The sequence below is a fragment of the Phaenicophaeus curvirostris genome, chromosome 9 (genome assembly GCF_032191515.1).
Source record: "Phaenicophaeus curvirostris isolate KB17595 chromosome 9, BPBGC_Pcur_1.0, whole genome shotgun sequence".
NCBI classification, from domain to species: Eukaryota; Metazoa; Chordata; class Aves; order Cuculiformes; family Cuculidae; genus Phaenicophaeus; species Phaenicophaeus curvirostris.
Window position 1 is genome coordinate 7,320,700 of NC_091400.1, and position 21,105 is coordinate 7,341,804.

General features: G+C 43.8%; 1 protein-coding gene across 26 annotated transcripts in view; it reads left to right on the forward strand.

The window, feature by feature from the left end:
* Window positions 1–979: 979 nt before the first annotated feature.
* The window catches only part of TCF7L2 (transcription factor 7 like 2), a 180,770-nt gene continuing 160,644 nt past the window's right edge, over window positions 980–21,105 (forward strand). For 25 of the 26 annotated variants that reach the window (XM_069863273.1, XM_069863262.1, XM_069863268.1 and 22 more), the window contains exons 1-4: window positions 980–1,166; window positions 1,298–1,827; window positions 2,095–2,161; window positions 2,357–2,481. In XM_069863273.1, coding sequence (XP_069719374.1) covers window positions 1,639–1,827; window positions 2,095–2,161; window positions 2,357–2,481 — 381 coding nt within the window. In that variant the 5' untranslated portion in view covers window positions 980–1,166; window positions 1,298–1,638. The remainder of the gene's footprint in view (window positions 1,167–1,297; window positions 1,828–2,094; window positions 2,162–2,356; window positions 2,482–21,105) is intronic. The other variant, XM_069863263.1, reaches the window with a different exon arrangement.

The window sequence follows — 21,105 nt, forward strand, 5'->3', positions numbered from 1 at the left end:
CAAAGCCCCAAAGCTCCAGCCCCACAGCCCGGAGGGAGCCTGGGGGCTCCGCTGCCCCCCAGCCGGGGGGTCCCGGCCTGGACCCCAGGTTCCCCCCATCCCTCAGCCCCCTCCGCACCCGAACCCACCCGCTTTCCCTTTGATTTCTCCCCAGCGCGATGTTTACGCCACCACCACAACTTTTCACTTCTGAAGTCTGGGAGTCCTTGATTCTCCGTCCTGCCATGCTAATTAACTTCTTAGCAGTCACATTCCTTTTCCTCTTTTTTTTTTTTTTTTTTTTTTTTACATCAAGGACCAAAAAAAAAAAAAAATTATGCCTTTCTATAAGATAATTTGGAAATATCTGATCTTCAGCGAGTGATCTCGCACATTTTCATCCTGCGTGTTACAACCATAATAAATGCAAGCAGCAAGTGCTGCTTAAAAAAATAAAAAAAAAGGCTTTTACGATATTATAGTGTTTATTACGATTGGAGTTTCTTCTCTCCAACGAGTGGCAAGACAAATGCTAACGGTTTAACCCCCCCTTGTAGGCACATGGACACAAATAAGAAGGACACGCATCCTTCGGGAGAATCCGGACCGCACGGAGATGAGACGCTTTTTTAATGCTCCGTATGGAAAAGTTCGTGCTTCCCCAACCAGCGGAGGCAGGGGCACTCGCTCGCTTTTCCCCTCGTCCGGCAGCTCTGGGATACAGCGCCCAATTGAAAAAAAAAAAAAAAATTAATTAATTTCCCCCCCCTCCTCTTTGTGTCCCGCCCCCCCCTCCTCCCCTGCCGCCCTCTCCCCTCCCCTCGCCCTCCCGCTCCCATGCCAAAAAGGATCATTGTTAGTTTGCTACTTCCCCCACCCTCCTCCTCCTCCTCCGCCCCCTCCCGCGCCCCAGACCTGTTTATTTATGCAGACGTCAGCGCGGAGCCCCCGCCCCCTCCTGCATCTCATTAAGTGCCTGGTGTGTTTCTCGCTCCCTGTCAATAATCCCGGATCCCAGACTTCTCCGTTCCTCCGGATTTCGATCCCCCCTTTTTCTATCTGTCAATCAGCGCCGCCTTTGAACTGAAAAGCTCTCAGTCCAACTTCAACTCACTCAAACCCGAGCGGCACAGGCTCCCAATATCCGCGGCGGCTGCCCCCCCCGTCACAGCTGACTTCTTGGGCTGGTTTGTTGCATTATTTTTTTTTCACCCCCCCCCTCCCCTCCGTTCCCCCCTCCCCTCCCTCCCCCCCGTCTCTTTTATTTTTTTTTTTATATTATTATTATTAATTTTTCCGCGGGCGCGTGTGCGCGCAGTGCACGCCGAGCAGCTCCCGGGAAGAAAGAAAAAGAGAAAATCCCGAAGAAGGAAAGGAAGAAGCCTAAAGTCACTGGTGCAAAAAGGAGCAAAGAAGAGACGTCTCCCTCCCCTCCTCCTCCCTCTTTTTCCCCTCCCCAGGAGGAAAGAGAAGCGGAAAAAAAAAGAAACTTTCACCTTGGACTCTTCTTTTTTTGGTGCAAACTTTCCCCCCCCTCCTCCCCCTCTTATTTTTTTTTTTTCCTCCCACTCCCCTATTTTTTTTTCCCCTTTTTTTTTTTCGTGTGCTCCCCTTCCCCTTTTTGCAAAATTGCTGCTGGTGGGGTGAGCCAGGAGGAAAATGCCGCAGCTGAACGGCGGTGGAGGGGACGACCTGGGCGCCAACGATGAACTGATCTCTTTCAAAGACGAAGGGGAGCAGGAGGAGAAGATCTCGGAGAACTCCTCGGCCGAGCGGGATTTAGCCGATGTCAAGTCGTCTCTCGTCAATGAATCAGAAACGAATCAAAACAGCTCCTCGGACTCGGAGGTACGGGGGGAAAGAACCCCCCTGCGGGGCGGGCGGGGGGCGCGCTGGGTGCGGGTCCCGTTCCCACGGGCGCCCAACTTCCCACGGCGGCTCCAACTTGTAACGATGCCTTCTTGTTTTCTTCTTTCTCCTTCTCCCCGCACCTTTTCCCTTTCCCCCCCGACTTTTTCCACCCCTTCTCTCCCTCCTCCTCCTCCTCCAACCCCATCGCCCCTTCCCGACCCCCATAAACCGCCCCCCCCGCCCGCACCCCCGGCTTTTTCCCAGGCGGAGCGGCGACCCCCTCCTCGCTCCGAAACTTTCAGAGATAAATCCCGGGAAAGTTTAGAGGAAGGTGAGTACGGATGGCAGCAGCACCGCCCGCCCCGCACCGCGGCGGCCCCTCCGGCGGGCCGCCCGCCTCCCCCCCCCTTTTTTTTTTTTTTTGGGGTTCACTCGGCTAAAAAAAGTTTTCCTCCCCCTCCCTACCCCCTTTTTCCCCTTCTTTCCCCCCTTCTTTTCCTTGCTCGTGTCTACCCCGCCATGTTAGCTGCGAAGAGGCAAGATGGAGGGTTGTTTAAGGGCCCACCATACCCGGGTTATCCCTTTATAATGATCCCCGACCTCAGCAGCCCGTATCTGCCCAATGGATCGCTCTCTCCGACGGCGAGAACGGTAAGTGCATTTTTTTTTTTTTTTTTTGCACCCCTCCTTTCCTTGCCCCCCATCCCCCCCCCGCCGCCCCCTCCCCCGCGCCGCAAAAACTTTCCCAACTCCGGGGTTTGTTTACACTTCGCCATGTTTCTTTCTTTTAGTATTATTATTATTGTTTATTATTATTATTTCCCCCTTTCTTTACTTTTTGTTTTCTTTCTTGTCTTTTTTTTTTTTTTTTACTTTCACTTTTGTGGACAGTTTTGGAGCCCTCGGAACCTGCCCTGCGGGGGGGTGGGGAGGAAAAAAAAAGGAGAAAAAAAAAGGAGAAAAAAAGCCCAAACAGAATCTAAACAAGACCTAATCCAGCCTCAGAGCAAAACTAGAAACATAAAAACCCAAGTAGCTGCTTGCTTTTAGTTTTCTTTCCCTCTTTCTCCCTTCTTCCCCTTTTTCCTCCTCCTTTTCCTTCCCATCTTTTTCTTTTCCTCCCCCCCTTTTCCTTCTCCTCTTTTTCTCTTCCTTTTCCCCTTCCTCCCCTCTTTTTCTCTTCCTTCCCCCTCTTCCTCCCCTCTTTTTCTCTTCGTTTCCCCTCCATTTCTTTCTCCTCTTTTTCTTTTCCTTTCCTCTCCTTTTCCTTCCCCTCTCTTTCTCTTCCTTCCCCCCCTTCCTGCCCTCTTTTTCTCTTCCTTTCCCCCGTTTCCTCCCCTCTTTTTGTCTTCCCCCCCTTTTTCTTTCCCCTCTTCCCTCCCCCTTCCTACCTCTTTCCCCCTTTTTTCTCTCCTCATTTCTCCCTTTTTTTCCTCCTTTCCCCCCATCGCCGGGGAGGGGAAGGTTCTTTTCCTCCCGGCTGGGACCCGCTCCCTCCAAACTCCTCGTTTTCCATGGTGACCCGTCGCCTCCTGCCCTCCCCCGTGGCGGCTGGGCCGGCTCCCCCCTCCCTTTTCCTTCCCCCTTAACCCTCTCGTGCCCTCGGCCGCCCTGCGGGATCGCTGCTTTGCGCTGGGGGGACACACGTTCCCCCTCCCGGTCGTGAGTTGCGTCCGGTCTCAGCGCCGCCCGCCCGGGCTGGGACGCGGCTCCCGGTGCCGGTGGGGCCTCTTCTCTCCTTCCCTTCTCTCGGGAAGGGCTCCTCGGGGTTGGCGTGTGGCTCGCGGTGCTGCGAGGGGGGGGAAAAGGGGGGGATGGAAAAGCCCGAGGGATGCAGCAAAGCCGAGAAAAACTGGGGTCGCCTCGCTTAGCTCTAAGAACAACAACAAATAATCCAACAAGTCGAGCGAAATTCCTCTTGGAAGTACGCTGGCCGAAAAAACTCTTTTTTTTTTTTTTTGAAAGGAAGTATTCTTTTGTTGTGTGGTTTTTTTTTTTCCCCTGTTTTTAGAGTTTTTTTGCCCCCCCGGGGTCAGTGGTGGGGGCTGCATCGCTGGTGAGGGAGGCAGAGCAAGTTTTAGCCCAAATCCCAGGGCACTTGGGGGGCTGCTGGGGGGTTTGCAGCCCCAGCTGTTTCCCCGCTCACCCTGCTCCGCTCTGACATCAGGTTTCTCAAGTGTCACCTTTCCTTTCCTTTTTTTAAAGAGTTTTTCCAAATTTTGAGCTAAAACGGTGAAAGCCACTGGGAGTACAAAACCCTGAGTGTTCCTACCGATGGGTTTCTTCTGGGTGTTTCTACATCTGAAGCGTTCCCACCATCACCTTGTGTGTTTATACGCTTTTTTTTTTTTTTTTTTCCTTCTTCCTTGTGGTAACACGAGATAGCGATTTACAATAATAGATCCACTGTTTGGGAGATGTTGGAGCCGTCCTAATGACTGAGGGCTTGGACAACTCCAGTGTATCAGATCTACAAGTGTTGTAAAGCATTAAAATATTAAACATCGGGTCAGGCTTGTTTTCACTTCATCGAACGTCGGGCAGGCGCGGATTAGCGGAGGCAGGGGTGGAAGGGGGAGGTTTTTCTGACTTTGCAGAGGTTTCGTGCTGGGGCAGGGGGTTGTTTTGGTGGCTTGTAACTTGCGAGGAGGCGATTTCTGGGACGGTGGCACCGGGGTGACTGCGGTTTGCAATTGGAATGACTGGGAGGGGAATTCAGGGGATGGATGCATTATGTTCTCCCTTTGGGGTCACCCCCGTGCGTACGAATGACGGGGATAAATTCCAAATTCTGCGAGCGCCACGATCCAGATGGCGAAACAATCTTTGTTACAAATCATTTTGTTACAAATGGTTACAAATTCCTTCCTTTTTCCATCCCTCCCTCCCTTCTTACCTTAAATGCATTCCAAGTGCAGGCTAATAGGACGCACACCTCCGCTGCTTTTTTTCCCTTTAAACATTTTTACTTGCAACAGCTCCAGTTCTTTATTTTTCCTTCATTCCCTTTATTCCAGATCCTTTTTCCCCCTCCGCATAGGATCCTTCAGCTTTCCTGGAAGTGTTCTCCCTGCCCTTGCTCCCCCCCAGTTAGAAGAGGCCTCCATAGGAATGTTTGGATTGTGTGAATTAAACGCACTGTACAAAAGCGTACAGGTTGTTTTATTGTTGGTTTAGCAGGTGGCCTGCTTGTGTTATCAGATGGATTCTGAAAGGATATTTCCACACTCAATTTTCTTATTTCCACATCCCAGCTCCAGCATCCTTCTTCTGTCTTCTTAACCTTATTCTTTCACATTCCGCATGCTTGTTTGTTTGCCTGCCACTTAATTATAGCCAGGAAAAATTGAAGTTGTTTATTTAGGCCTGAGAGCAGACTATTATAAAGATTCAGCGGGATAGCTGCTGTCTGTCACACACTGGTTTTAGGTGGATTCTAGTTCTCTGCTGTTACCAGCTTTCAGTTCCAGGAGATCTTTCTCTCCTGTTTGTTTATTTTTTGCAATACAGGTTGAAAAGGTGTAGATGATTCTGCATAATTATGGATTTTATTTTTATTTATGTAGCATTTCCTGAAGCCATATTTGTTGAATTTTAGAGCATGCGAGGTAAAGAAGTGATGCAGAGCCTTACCAAAATTGCTTTTCCTTTCCTTTTGCTGTTATAGGGTCTTAAAGGTCTGTGGGTGTGGTTTTTTTATTGTTTTCTTTTTTTCCCCCTGGATGTTTTTTCTTTTTGTTTATTTGGGATTGTAGCAGATTCTCGTGTTTTGTAAATATACCTGTAATTGACTATTCAAGAGTAAACTGGTAGGCAGCAATTTCTGCTTTGCTGCTTCAGGAATGTGAAAAATTATGAAGTATCATAAAATCTGCTTATGATGAAAAATATCTTATCTCCAGAATAATGCTTTAAATACTACGAACTCTTTATAAAGCTTCATGGGAGTAATTTTATTTTTAAAAGTCGGAAGATTTTTTTTCATGTTCATCTTGCTTTTGATAGAATACTTTTAAGACAAGATGTGTATTTTAAGCAGAGGTCTAGTCAAATAGTAATGAAGTAACGCATCTGAGAGTGCCAGTTCCATACCTAGGCTTGCAGAGGGACTGGGATAGCTGCCTGGTAGGGATAATTAAGGAGAATGTTTTCCTTTCAAAGCTGGAAAATGAAGAAGTGATGTACTTAATTTTTAGCCTAAATTTAGAGCTCGGTTAATGCTTTTGGTGAGCAAATAGATGCGCTGTGATTTGAGAAAACCCTGCTGGCAGATGTTCTTATTTTTACTAGTGTTGTTTCATCTTCCTTTGGCCTAAATTATTGCTTGCTTGGTGAGACTGGAGGAGTAAGTTTAACGTTTGGCCCTGAAGTTTGGAAGTTTGGAATAGCTGTGGTGGAGAGTAGCTTCCTCGCCTAGATTTGATGTTCAGGAAGAAACTTTTTTCTTTAATTGACTTGAAAAATGGATGTTTTCCTTTATCTACTGAATCAAACAACATAATCCTTCCTAATACAAAAGCTGTAGACCCCGGGGTGTGAAGGGTTAATGGTGGTCCCCTTTTTTTTCCCCCTCCCTCCAATTGTTTTGACAACACTTTTCAAAGTGTGACATTCCAAGCCCTTGCAATACAATGTAATATTACTGTAATTACACAGGTCATTACATTTTAAATAGAGAACAATAAAATGCTTATCGCACTGAAAAAGAACAGGTGTTCTTGCCCTTCTTTGGTATTTATGCTAATTGTTTTTCATCTCCTTCAGAAATATTTATGGCTGGCATGTTAAGGTTTCAGTCTCGATGTGACAATATTAATTCTTTGCTAATCTTTATGGTCGAGGTTTAATGTCTGCAGTATGGATTAGAGAATTAACGTCCACTAACGAGTTTAATAATGTAGATACAACTGAGTGTGTCAGCACTTGTGTACTTTATGATACATTGCTATTCAACGGAGAGTGAATTATTCGCTTCCTTTCTTTTATTAGAAAAAAAAAAGAACGGACATGCTTTTAATAAAGTTTCTGGACTTGTGTAAAAACAAGCTATTAAATAAGAACCGATGATCCTGTGGCGTAAATCAAATGGGACCTCCATAAAGAAACTTTCCTCATGCTTAATTAGGTAGATTGCTGAATCACTCTGCTATAGCATTAGCATAGCTGGGATACAATGGCAAACAGGCAGCGTTTGTTAACTTATTTTCGGTAAAGAAGCTGATTTATTTTTAATTCTCCCCCCCTCCCTCCCCCCGATAAGATTTCATTCTGGAGCAAATGCTGCATTGCTCAGTCAATCAGCTTCTCTTTAGGGGGCTATGAAAATTAGTTAAAGTTTCATGTTTCTGTGACCTTGCAAAACAATATAATGCAGCACTGTTACTTGAATGTACAGGATAATTGCAGGACTGCACTTCATTAAAAATAATATTTGCTTTGGAAATCGAACAATTTTAATAGGTGCACCAGTGGCTGATCTGTGTTGGAAAAATAAAAAATAGTAGATGCCTTTCCAGTTTTTTTGAATGCATTCATACATGGAGTGATGATGTTGAGTGGGGTGTTTTTTCCTCCTTCCTCTTCGTTTTTTGTTCAAGCAAATATGTGCTGATTTGTCAGTTGGAGATGGTGGTGGGGGGGAAGGAGCATGTTGCAGCTTTGCTTGGAGCTTGTAAACCAGAATGTAGGTAGAACTGTTTTAAATTTGTCAGACTTTCATGACTGGGCCCCAAAATCAGATAAAAAATGCAGTGTAGAGAAAAAGGACAGCTGCAGATTTTTTGTGTGGACGTGTGTTTCTGTACCATGACTAAAAACTCTGAGGACCTTTTCCCAGCTGTCTGGGAGTTATGTGGAAGTTGGATTATTGGCAGTTAAGCATGAGACAACCTGGATTTAGCAAATGCTCTCCTACACAGGAAGCAGATGACATTATCCTGGGGGAAGGGAGGAGATCCTTCTCCAGGCACAGCCTGGGGGGAGACGCCTGCTCCCCCCAGCCTCCAAGCAGCCAAAAATGAGGGTCATATCAATGTAAAAAAGCTCTTGGTTTGTCAGTTACGAGGGTTTTCTCAAGTTTTTTTGGTGAAATCAGACACTTTGCTCCCACACTGGGGCTGTTGTGAGAAGTTTTGCTTTGAGGGGGGTGTGTGTGTGTGTGTGAGGTTTAGGGGGAGGTTTAAAGCTCTGTTCCCCCCCACATCTCCTCAGTACTGCCTCCTGGCAAATATGTAAGTAAGCCTTAAAACTTTGACTTCTAATTGGGCACATTTGTGAAGGAAATGGTTAATTTTACAACCAAAGGCAAACTTGCACCTCGACAGGTCTGCTGAAAGAAATGTGCCACAGTCGTTTGCTGGCAAGCACTGCAGGGTCATAAATCCACGGGGTTTATTTACAGCCTATAACACTTATGAATGTTAAGATATTTGACGCCACGCTGGCCTTATAATATCCAAGGTCCACAGACACTGGCAGTGGGTCAAATTTCTTTCACTAATTATAAGCAATGAGAGATGGAGTGTGGTGCTGGGGGTGGGGGGCAGATATGGAAATCCTCTCTCTCCCCACCCAAAAGCAAAGGATATTTCTGCTCCTCCTCCCAACTGCTGCTTTATGTTTGCCCTTTTTTTTTTTTCCTTATTCACATTGGCTCCGAAGTTTATAATTAACGCTTGTGGTGCTGTGGAGATTGGGCTGTGGGTGATGTAGCCAGGCTAAAGGAGGGAAGAAGTTTAGCCCCTCTCGTGTCCTTTACAGAGGTCTCCGCAGTATTGTGCAGCATTTCCTAGATACCGACACAAGCAAACATTTAAAGACAGATGACACCTGGAAATGTCCTTTAATTTTCTCACATACCGCTGAGCCAGGGGAGGAAAAAAAAGATTGCATCAGGTTTTATGCAAAAGGTGGATGCTTGGAAATGCATGTATTCGGCTGTTTTGTGCGTATAAAACGGGGCCTCTTAAAAAAGCAGCACAAGCCCACGTTAAAGGAAAACATGCGCTGAATGAATTAAGGTGATTTAGGGGAGAAGCTCTGTGTCCTGCTGGAAGGGACCATCTGGGATGGACACATAGGCCAGCGTGAAGGGATGTGCTGGGGTTCTGTTTTGGGAAGGGGTAAGTGGGGGGGAGGCAGGGGGAGAATGGAGACCACTGGAGAGGAATTGAAGGACAAAGGAGGGGTGTTGGAGCAGGAGGAGAAATTGTAGAAACTAGAGGGGGTGGGAAACGCCAGTATTGGAACGGATGGTTGGAGGGGAAGCTTGGGATCTGGGGATTGACTCTTAAGTGTCAGAGAAGTCTGGGGCCTGAGGAGAAACACTGCTTCACTCAGCAAAGCTCGTTATTCTCAGCTCGCTCCCCATTAAACACGCTTTCCTCGAGTGGACAGTCAGATTTGAAGGGCTGCTGTCTTGTCTGTGCTGGGGGTGTGTGTGTGTTTGAACAAGATAATGCGATTACTCAAATGTGCCTAGGTATTACTTTTAGCTTTAATTTCTCCAGCAGTTGATTTCGGGTTCCCTGTAGGTTACTGTTGTGCTCAGAGACTAATTTAGGAAAAAGGCAGGATTCTGTGTGTGGTGGAAAGCTGCTCTCCTTAGCCCATATGTTTTTCTTCTACAAGCCATGTAAACCCTGACTTAAAAAAAAAAATAAAAAAAATGAGGGGGCTGTCAATTTGGCCCTTCCACAAATAGCTGTACAGTTTTGTTGAAGGTTTTATGGATTTCCCTAATCAATGGAGCACTGTGACTTATTAGCCCCTGGGGACAGATCCGAATCCCTCAGCACCGCGCTGCAAAGCTGGTGTGGTATTGTACCTTTTTAACAGGTTATCAACAAGGATGTTCCTCTGGTTCCCAGGACACTTCCCACTCCCTCCCTCCAGCATCTCCCCCCTCAGATTCTTTCCGGCAAAATCTGTTCAGTCTCGCGCCTTTGTTTTAGGTCGGTTAAACCCTCGACCCTTATTCTTCGTGGGGTCATGCTTAGGCAACCGGGCAGTGCTGAATGAGTTAAGTCGCTGGCTGAAGTTTGGCTTCATGCAACTAAATTTGAGGCCTGGTAGGCATTAGCAGGGCACAGCACATTTACAGAGCTTAATTAGTACGCGCTGTAATTGTTCATGGTCTGCCAGAAGGAGTAATGTTCAGGAAAAGTGGAGTCGTTCTTCTGCAGTCTTCAGTTTTAAAACGATAAATCACTTGCATATTTGTGCAGTGATTCAAATGGAGCTGAGACCTCTCCATCTCAACATGTGGTAAATTGTAAAGTCAATGAATTGCAGATGTAGGATACAGCAGATTCTCTAAGAAAATGCGGAATGAATGGGGAAGGGTGATGCTATAAATACGTACTGAGAAGATAACTGGCTTTCTGCTGGCTGTGCCAATTATGATGTACTAAAGATATTAGCAGTTTTGTTTTAATGTATTTGTTTTAAATTTCTTTAAACTAAATATAGGGGTACCCTCTTACCTCACTCGGTGAGGTTTTTATTAATGCTCCAGAACAATGGGTTTCCAGAACAATGCGTGTGATAGCCATATTAATACAAATTAATTCATCATGGATGATGTTGTAGCTGTTACTCAAGGAGTTTATAGTGATGGGACACTTTAAAATGTGGCTGCAGCAACGTATAAGAAATGTTGTGGTAGAGGATGCCTTTATATTCTAGTTGGGGGGAAATACTGGAATATGTATATATACATATGGAGGAATATATATCTCACCATGACATTTTGTATCTGCCCATAATTCCTCCCAACTTCAGAGTTACTCTTTGGGTTCATCAATCCAACAGCCTAGAGCCTATTTTAAAAAGTATAAAACCAAACAAGACTACGTTGTACAGAGTGACATCGTAAATGCCGTGTATTGTGTTGTTTTGTTGTTTTTTTTTGAATGCGGAGAATGTGTGTCACTCTTACTGCTGCGAAATCTTGTCTTCCTTGGGCTTGGTCCAAGATCCATTGAAGTCAGTGGAAAAAAAGCTTCTATTAATAATGAAGGGCTTTGGATCAGGCCCCGCATGTCCTGAACCAATGGCCAACTTCTTCAAAAGTGGATAAAGGTATTGCAAAAGCCAAATTCAACTAAATGTCATATTGATGTATTGCTGTTTCTGTGGCATCCTTTGCTCTTGGGGAAAAAAAGTTAGGTTTCCAATAGCGCTTTCTTAAATGAGTTCTTGCTTCTGCAGTATGTGACTTTCCCACAGAAGCGCAGAGCATCCTGGCAGGAGCAGGATTTGGTCCGAGGCTGTGTTGCATGTCAATACTGCTTTTCTAATATGAGTAGGTGGATTTGTATGGAAGTTGTAAAAGTTAATGATTGTTCTGACTCATACACAGCTGCTTTCAGCAGAGAAGAAATGATGACAGTAAAATGATAAGAGATTATAGGAGACAAGTAGGCTTTGGTGAACAGAGAATGGATTTGCATTGTTTGAAATGTTTTTGCTGCTTGCTGAAGGAAGTTCATGGTGGGAAAAGATGGGAAGGCAGCTTTTTGGAGTTAGGTATTTTGGGTACCCAGCTCCTGCAAGGATTTGGCCAGGAAGCGAGGCAGAGTTCCAGGAGGGACTCCAGAGTGTTAAAGGTCCCATAACCATTTGTTAGTCCTACTGATACAGTTAGAGTCCTGCCTAACAGTTTCCCCCTCTCAGCAGAACAGGTTTTAATGACCTAGGCTCTGTGGGAAGTATGATTGCACACCTAATGGCTACCAAGTATGAATATATAATTGTGCCCAACCAGTATCTATCTTGCAGCTTTGTAGAGCGCTCCAGAGTAGCTGTGGTGTGAAAGGTGCTGTATACAACAAAATCAGTCTCTGCTTTGTAATTCAGTAGTGATGGTGATGCTGCTGAGCCCCCCCCCCCAAAAAAAAAAATCCAAAAGGAGGGTGTGGGATGTAATAGTTAGAAAATGCCAAACAGAAAATACTGCAAAGGGACTTTGTGAGGAATATTCTTAGATGTTGATGCAATAGAAACGAGTCATCCTATTTTAAGAAAGGGAAAAATAGAGCAAGAAAAGGTGGAGACATACCTCTCTCAGCACATCCAAACTCCCACTGGAATCAGTGGCTCCTTAAATAATGATCTGGAAAAGTCTGAGGCTATAGGCTTTTCTGTTCTAGGGACAAGCCACTACATTGATTTCTGTTTTTAACTGATGCAAATATTTAATAAAGGCTCTATTGGAACTGCTTTAAACCCTACCGTGAATAATTTTAACTTGGTTAAACCAGTGAACTGGTTTGGGAGCATACGCAGTGAGAGGTTTGCATTGGTTTAATTAGATTTAGGAGATTTATAAAACCAGGGCCACTACTCTGACATAGGCAAGGTCTGGAAAGCGGCATATAGATGCTGCATTGATCTATGCCCAGGCTGAACAGACTGCTATTGAAATTACGCTATTATAAACGTTTGCCAATATTAAAGAATCCACGGGAAAGTATGACCTTGAATGAACGCATCAGAAGAATAAGATGGCAATCAGTGCTTCTACCTTTGTTTTCTCTGGGACATTGGCAAGAAGGTTTTCTCCCTTTGAAAGGAGTTACAGATTGTAGGTTAGTCTGCCTGGAAGTCATGTTTTTGTGATTTTTATTATTATTATTATTAATGAAATGTCTCGGTTTACTTCTGATTCTTGTTACATTCCCCTATGGGCTTTTTCTTAATTCTTAAACTGGGCTATAAAACGCAGCTTAAAACATGTCTGTGTCCATTAAAAAAAGAAAGAAAAAAAGAAGGGGGGGGGAAAAAAGAAGTATTTTACAGGAGCTAGTCACAAACATGACTACTGTACAGGTCACAAAGCTGCTGTGTAAAGGATATCTACAGAGCTTATTTTATCTGGATAGCAACTAAATATCTTTATAGTCCCTGGGGTTATTAAAGGCCAAATGCCTGGTATACCTAGTTAGTTTATTTTCATTGAAATCTGTTGCTCAACTACAGTACTTGAAAGTACTTTGTTTTTAATGTCATAAATGTTAAATTAAATTTCATAAATATGAAATTAAAAAGTGAAAACTGGAACCTGGGTGTAGATGGGTGGTTGTAAATGGGAACTGGCGCATTGCCGCACGGCTGGTGTGCCTGAGTACGGGTACCGGACTGGTTATGTGGCACATCTGTGTGTATGCATGCAATGTACATTTGTGAACATACACTGGGTTATCAGGTGTCTATTCAATTTTAATTGACAATATGAGATTCCTGTGGTTACTCTGTGCACAGATTGCCTTGGGGCTCTACAGGGTTTGTGGGAAGAAAAGCCTTGACAAGTTTCCATTAAGCCCTGAATCAGGCAATTGGAAAAGGGGAGAATGAAAGGAGCTGAAAAGAGGGACAACTTGTTAGTGTTGCATTCTGCGCTTGCAACGAGAAACCTCTTTTAGACAAGAGTGGTTCTCAGGCCAAGAATTTCAAACTCGCAGAGAAACCTGTCCAGAACACAAAAGTTGTTTGAACGGGGTGCAGAATTGTCACAGTAATTAGAGCAATCTCCGTTTACTGAGTGGCAGCCTTTATAAAGGACAGGGGATAAAGGGTTCAAATTCATCTTTCTCCCTCCGATTCACTTCTGATGAACTGCCCCTGTGGATGTATGTGTATATGAACGAGTGTGTGTGTGGCCACATTTTCAGCTACTCATCATTTGATTGCCCTTGTTTTTAAAGAACAACAACTTGGGTTTCTTCTTCCTGCCACAAATGATGTTTTTGAGCATTTTGCTTTCACTTAATTATTTTTTTATTGGTGCTTTAATTTGGTATATGGGAGTAAGAGGATGCTTTGGGGAATGCGCTTGTGCTCTGCTGGAGGGGGAACCCCAAACATTTCTCAGTCAGTTTCTATTCTTACTTGGTTCCACAACTTTGACTCATAGGAGCGGTCCCATTATTTTTAATAGGATTACTTGGGGAAGCAAGAAGAGTGAATGAATAAGGATTGGACCCTTAAAGTTTATCCTCTTGCCACTACAAGCTCTGCCCAGAAGTACTGAATCAGCTGGAGTTTTGCCATTGCTCTTATTAGGAGAAGGATCAGGCCCATGGATTACGTGAGAGTGGATCTTGTGAACAAGCCAAATAAAACTGTGAAAATCAGAGTTGCTCCTGTGTGCGATGCAGGAGTGTCTGGAGGCCTTGGTCTGGAGTCCTTTTGGTCAGATGGTACGCAGAGAAAAATGGGAGTAAATGAGCGTGTGAGCACTGTGGATGTTCTTGCCTATGGAAGAAAATGTGACTGCTAAATTTTCTCTACACCTTTACTTTTAAAGAAATAAAATATTAAGCTCCTTGTTTTTTTTTCAGTAATCATTCTGAGTGCAAAGTTAGTCATTTTGATGTCCATTTACTTGGCTGCTTAGGCTTTGTGATTGTGTTTTATTTGTTCTGCTCGAAATAATGTAGGATCTCTGCTTTGTAAAGGCTTGGAGGTAGTGACCTTGGGTATTTCACTTAATCATTTAGTCAGTGTTATGTTTCTTCCCTTCGTTCACCACTATGTCTGAATTCAGAGAGAGAGAGAGAGAAGCTCTTTAAGCTGATGCCTTGTGATTCTCTGTATCACATTGCCTTCAAGGCCTGTGGCAAAGCTGATTAGACCTTGCGTTGGGACCCTGTGAGGGGTGTGTGTCTAATTCTGGAGTCCTGGGATCAGCCAGCATCTGCGCCGGGCTCCTGAGGTTTGGACCAGAGGAAAAAGGAAGGTCTTGCTGCTGATACAGAAACATTGTTACAGCTAATAAATACCCATGGAAGTTGTAGCTCAGAAGTCATGCCCAGTTTTTGTATACAGATTGTTTTTCTCCACCTCTAGCTCCTGCAGTTATTTTCTACTGGAGGAGGGTGATGGTGATGAAGAATTTGGCTTGATCTTTGTAGCAAAAAGCAGGTTTGTTTTTGTCACGGGGTTGGCCCCTAGCATGAAAAAGCTGTGGAGAAATTGCTTGTCTTCTAGTTTGCCTTGCAGAAATCCTCTTGTCGGTCATCGAAACGCACTTCTTTGCATGCTTCCTAAGAGCACGTTTTCTAGTTCACTTGCCTTGTCTGTGAGCATGGTGTGTGAACACAGGAGTGTGTTCTGAACGTATAGAAGTTGTCTTGTAGGCACAAGGAGTTGGGAGACGATGATTTTCCTGGCAGTAATGCTGAATTGCTTATGCAGTGTTGGAGCATAGAGCCGCGTCTGTGTGTTGGACAATGTCATGGTCAGGTTGAACAATGTCTCCATTTTTAGATGATGCTATTTTGTCTCAACCATTGATAGTTTGCAAACCAGTTGTGATGTCTGCCATCCTGAAAGAGTACCCAGTGTGGTACTAATTGTACCAGGACTAATTGTTGTTTAGAATATACTTATTGCATATTATGGACCTCTCTTGAACATGGCTTTCTCAGTCCTATCCCTTGTGCATTATTTTCTCAGCTGGTAATTAATTTCTCAGTTTGGTAACTTGTCAGCAACTGGCATCTTCTCAATAATGAGTGTTCTGTAGTAATTCTCCATCGCTAAGGAGTAATTGCTGGCCCTATGAAGTCACTGAACTCTTTCATTTGCCAGCCGCATAACCTTTCCTGTTAGACTGTCATGATCGAGTTATCGCAACAAAGCCTAACTGCATCTACACTTGACATCCTGGCTGCAGGATACATGGAGAGAAAGGGCTGGAGGAAGCTGTTTTTAAGTCACGGTTGCAAGCAGGAAATCTTGACAGTAGCAGAAAGCTTTTGTTTGATTTTACAGCTATGTAAAATCTAGCTTAGCCTAGAAAAGCAGCTCTGGAGTTTAGTTGAGGTGGCAATGCAGAGCAGCCCATGTCCTCTTCTCATGGCATGGCATTTTCTCAAGCCTGCTTTTCTGCCTGGCTCTGTCTTGCTTTTCTGCCTCCCATTGGGGTTGTTTCTTAATGCAGTGGTAAGTGGTTTGGAGGTCCTTCCCTTCTGGGGAGCTGGTGGTGCAAATATGACCCCAATCCTGCGTGTGTGTGTCAGGCTCGTCAACGTGTCAGCCCTCTGAAGAATTGTCCTCGGCCCGGCTGGGACCATGCATTTGGATTTGTAGGATTGTGGCCTAAATTTGTGATTCCGAGGGGGAGATTGTGAAGTTTATTTTGGAAATGAAATACTCGATGAAGCGGGAAAGAGGCTAAGAGAGAATACTGGAAAGATGGTGCAAATGAGAAGCAGAAGTTTTTCATTTACACTCCCTGATATTGCTCTGGTTTGTGGCTCTAAGTAGAAAACCAGTGGTTTTTGGAAATCTTGAGAGTTGCTTGTCAGCATCTGCACACACCCAAATACCTTTTAAATTTGTTTTTGTTTTTCCTGCTCCTTGAACACATTAGCTTATGCCACAAGGAGTGGGATGAATTCTTGGTCTTTCCCCCTTCCCCCCCACCCCGCCGTGCTGTTGGAATTGTTTGTTAAATTCCAATTACAAGGCTTGTTCAACACCTGTACAAACCCACAGCCATTGTTAAGGGAATAATTTGAGGACAATGGGGTTAATGCAGGTGTACGCAAGTGCAGAATTTGGATTGCAAAGTCTCTTTATTACTCTGTGTGCATAAGAAAGAGAAGGAAAGAATTCAGCTTAATTCTTAGATCCCAGATATAATTTGTAGGACAAGCATTTGGAAGAAGAGTAAGTGGGGAGGGGAAGAGAAGTCTGAACATGTTCAGACAAGGCATTGAACACATATGAAATGGAAAGTTAAAAGGAAATAAACGCTACACTCCTTTTTCCTACCTACCTCACCCTCATACCTCTTGACTGGAGTCACTTTTCAAGGTACAAAGCTGGCTGGTAGTGATCTTGCACACTGATTGCCTTTAAGAGTGATCATGGCTAAACCCAAATGTTTGCATGGAACTGAGGTACTGAGACACTGTGCTGATTTGTGGTGCCAGCAATCCCCAACCCCAGTTGCACCCAGATACGATCAGAAAGTTGTGTTAGATGTGCATTCACATGGGTGTGCTCTGTTTGGTAGGAGCTAAATCAAGGGAGTTGGGCTGTTGGACTCCCAAGATTTCTTTTCTCCGAAGCAAAAGATGTGTGTAGTCTCCAAAGGTGGCCTGTTGTCTCACACTATCAGAGTAACCCTCTAAAAGTGGTGAGAATATCCGTAAAAGCCAAGAGGATGAAGTCCTAGAGTCTGCAGGAGGTGTCCTTCTGGGATTCTGTTATGTTGATACAAAGAGTTAGTTTTATGTAACTTTATGAATATCTAGCAATGGGTCATCTTCCTTTGGGGTAATTCCAGTAAGGCTAAAAAGTTCGTACACAATGAAAGCCAAGATTCACATCCCTGCTGTCACAAGTGGCTGTAAATTGAGATCAGTTTCTCTTGCAGTTTCATATTTCTTCAGTTTCTTTCCTACTCATGGGAGTTCCTCCAGGGAAGGATCAAGCTTTATTATCTTAAGTACTCTGTGCATTTGGGGTACAATAAACTAGTAAACAGGAATAATTATTAATGATTAGGTAAACATTCAAATCAGTTTATCCTTTTGGTGATTTGCCTGTCAGAGCTAATCTTGACAGCTACAAATAGGCTTGGTATTTGGCATTTCAGTTTATGTAGGAGGGGAGAACTGCCGTTGCCTGTGAAATGGCACAGAAGTTACTTGCTGTTCTTTTTCAATGAGTAATAACTCAGCTGAGTAGGATCATGGGAGTCTTGGGTATGGAACTTTGATCAAAAGAGAAATGGGTAGTTCCCATCTTGGTTATATGCGAATATAATTGTGCATGCCTCTGTCTCAGAGGAGACGCTGTCAGGCATCCTGGAGAAGCAGTTGAGATTATTTAACACCAGTTAATTTGAAGTTCTGGAAAGAAATATTTGTCACTGAGGATTTCTGGCAGGTGGCTAAAAATAATCTTTCAATGAGGTGTCATGGTCTGGTCCACTGGAGATGATGCGTATTTTTCTCATTGGTGGGTCGTGTGACCTTCTCCTGCCGGAGAATGTAGTTGCACTAAGATAATGAGTAGTGATTTGTCCTAAAACTTTAAGTAGATTAACCTTCTGAATTGCAAACTGTAGAGGTGATCTTGTTTCTGGCAAGTGATGCAAGTTTATGGTTGTAGTGGTTCTTTGCCTTTGCAGTTGTGTGAATTTCATTGAAATGAAAGAAACTATATGGATGAAAGACTTAACTTCCTTCCTCTAGTTGGACAATAATTTTGAGAAGATAGTTTAATGATTTTTTAATGAATGTATATACTGAACTAATGGAAGATGAAACTGATGTTGGTATGCTTTTCCTCACAGTGTTTACCAATATAAGATTGTGTTAGTGTCTGCTGTTTGCACCCATTTCTATTGCTTTGTTACTGTGTTAGTAGCATTATGTACCTGCCTTACACCTGTAACCTTCAGCCTGTTCCAAACTGTGTAGTCACTACAGTCGATGTTGTTTTAGTTTGTTGGATAGGAGCTATAAGAAGGAGATCATCTCAGAGTTCACTGGAAGCCTCTTTTGTGCAGCTAAGTAATTCCCTTCTACAAAGGTAGTAGAAGTAGTTTCTTTCCTGGGAATGCTTGAACAGGCAAGATGGGCAGTGCCTGGCATGTTGTGCTCTCTGATCCTGACAAAGACCCAGGTCCAGTATTAGCTGATTCTAACTCACATTCAAGGCAAAAACAAGGGGAATGATGCTGTATGCTGAATCTTTTTACTGTGCTGAAAAAAGCCAAGAAGTGATGTGTTATCGGATGATGAAGCCACTGGAGCAGTTAACATCTGGTGTTACCTGAATGCTCTTAAAACTTGAGGAAGCATTGCTGAAACTGTGTGCCAGATTTCAGATTTCATTTATCGTTTTGTGCCTGCAAAATGTGGCAGAGTGTTTTATCCAAGAATTGCCATAGAAATCCTTGGTTTTAAGCAAATAAAACCATCAATGCAGCCATAGGTATCAAAATCTTAGAGAGTTTAAACATGTGAGAGCAACTACATCTGAACTAAAATTAAACTGACTTCTGTTGTAGTGTTTTTGGATGGCTTAACAGCTACAAGTTTATTAAGATATAATTAGCTACTTTTAAGGATAGTGGTCCTTTTTTAACATAAAGCTCTCTTTAAAAGCTATAGTAAATGTTTGCAGATGTTATATAAGCAGCACTGCAAAAGTGTGCTGTAAGCCTTGAAAATAATTAAACAGTTGATACCTGTTATACATATATAAACATAATAATATATTAATATCTATATAACAGCAACACCTATGTAATATATAATATCTATTCAAGGCCAGGCTGGATAGAACCTTGAACAACCTGATCCAGTGGGAAGTGTTCCTACCCATAGCAGGGGGTTGGAACTGGATGATCTTTAAGGTCACTTGCAACTCAAACCATTCTATGTTTCTATGATCTATTAATATATCAATACCTGTAATATACACATTATATATATGTGTGTGTGTGTCTACATATATTGAATATATATGTGTATATACGATTTTTTTTTCATGTAACTTTGAGGTCATCGCAACATTTGAGCATCAAGTGCCTGATTATTTTCTTGTCATTTAGGAGGATCTTTTTTAGAGGAGAGCCTGTCCGTCTGCATGTGAGAACAGCACTGCCATTAAGTGCTCTGCTCAGTGGTCAGCCTTTGTGTGAACATTCCGTGTGGTTTCCTCTAAGTCACCTGGTATTAAGCCATTTAAAGACAGGACCTACAGCGTTGTTTGGTAATCTAAAGCTATGGATGTGACTCTTATGACCAGTTAGCCTTCTCCTGGCTCACGGTTGTGAAGGCTTCTTGTATGGGAGAACAGAGGCATTTCTTAGCTAGGTAGAGACAGAAGTCCCTTACATACAGATTTTTCTGAATCCACGGTAAGTTGGGCTGTACTCTTCCAAAGTAATCCTTCAGCTGCAGAGATACTTTCAAGATGTGATCCATTGGCAGCCGAAGCTCGAAAAGTAGTGGTTGAGCTTCTTCTGAGACTTGTCATGCACAGAGGCAGGTAAACTGTGACATGGTACTGGCTGGTGTGATAACATAGAATCATAGAATGACCCGAGTTGGAAAGGACCCACAAGAATCATTGAGTCCAAATCCTGTCCCCGCATGGGATAACCCCAACATTCACACTATGTGTCTAAGGGCGTTGTCCAAACTCTTCTTGAATATTGTCAGGCTTGGCACCGTGACTACTTCCCTGGGGAGCTGTTCCTGTGCTCCACCTCCCTCTGAGTGGAGAACCTTTTCCTAATACCCAACCTAAACCTCTCTGTGATGTGGCTGTGTAGAACTGGCTGTGTGATACTTCTATGTGCTCTGTCACCAAGTATATTCTGTGTCCTCATGATGGTTCACTGTGGTTCACAGTACAGCAGGGTGGCCCTTGCTAGGAAGATCTTGCGTGAGTGTCAGGTGTATTTCTTGACATTATTCCATGAACAAACATGTGCCTTTAAGCCAAAGTGCTTGTGCCCTGACTACATCCTGCTCTGAAGGAAGGCTTATGCCCAGAAAGGATCACCACAGCCTCGGGGAAGTAGATTGCTCTGCAGGCCAAGTTTCAAACTAAATCACAGTGCAGCCACAACCCTTTATGAAAGATCCTGATGGGAATTTGGACCCATGATATTTAAATATGCCTGTGGTAATATAATAAGCTGCCACCCACTGCTCAGCTTCTAAGCTGATCCTAAAATAACCTTTGGTAGCATGACACATGCGAAGCTTCCCTTCCCTCCCATTTAATCTCCTGTACACAGCCCCAGTGTAATGTTTATATGACAGTCATAAGAAGGGCTCTGTAGGTGTATCCCGGCCTTTTATGAGAGCATGACACGACATCAGTTTCTACATTTATCTCCCTGCTCCTTGACGTTCTTGTCTCTGCTGTGCTTTCCGTTTTGAAATGAAGACAAGTGGCGTGGAGCTGCTGTATCGCATTGAAGGGCTGTGAGCTTCCACTTTCCTAACTTGCTGAGTGCTCAATGTCCTTTGTGGGAACATGTGATGTGGACTTTCCCTCTTCTCCCTCCCTTCTCCTACTGATGTTTCATAAGAATAACAAACCACGAACGGATGTTAATGGCTCCGTGTGTAGATATATATAGGCTGTCTGGTCGCTGAGAAGATTTTATTGGTATAAGTTTGGGATATTTACAAGTAGCAATATCACTGGTGAGATTATGCAGACCAGAGTGAATGAGCTCTGAAGGGCATTTATAATGCCTTCAGACAACCTGCCTTTTCATTTATAGCAAAG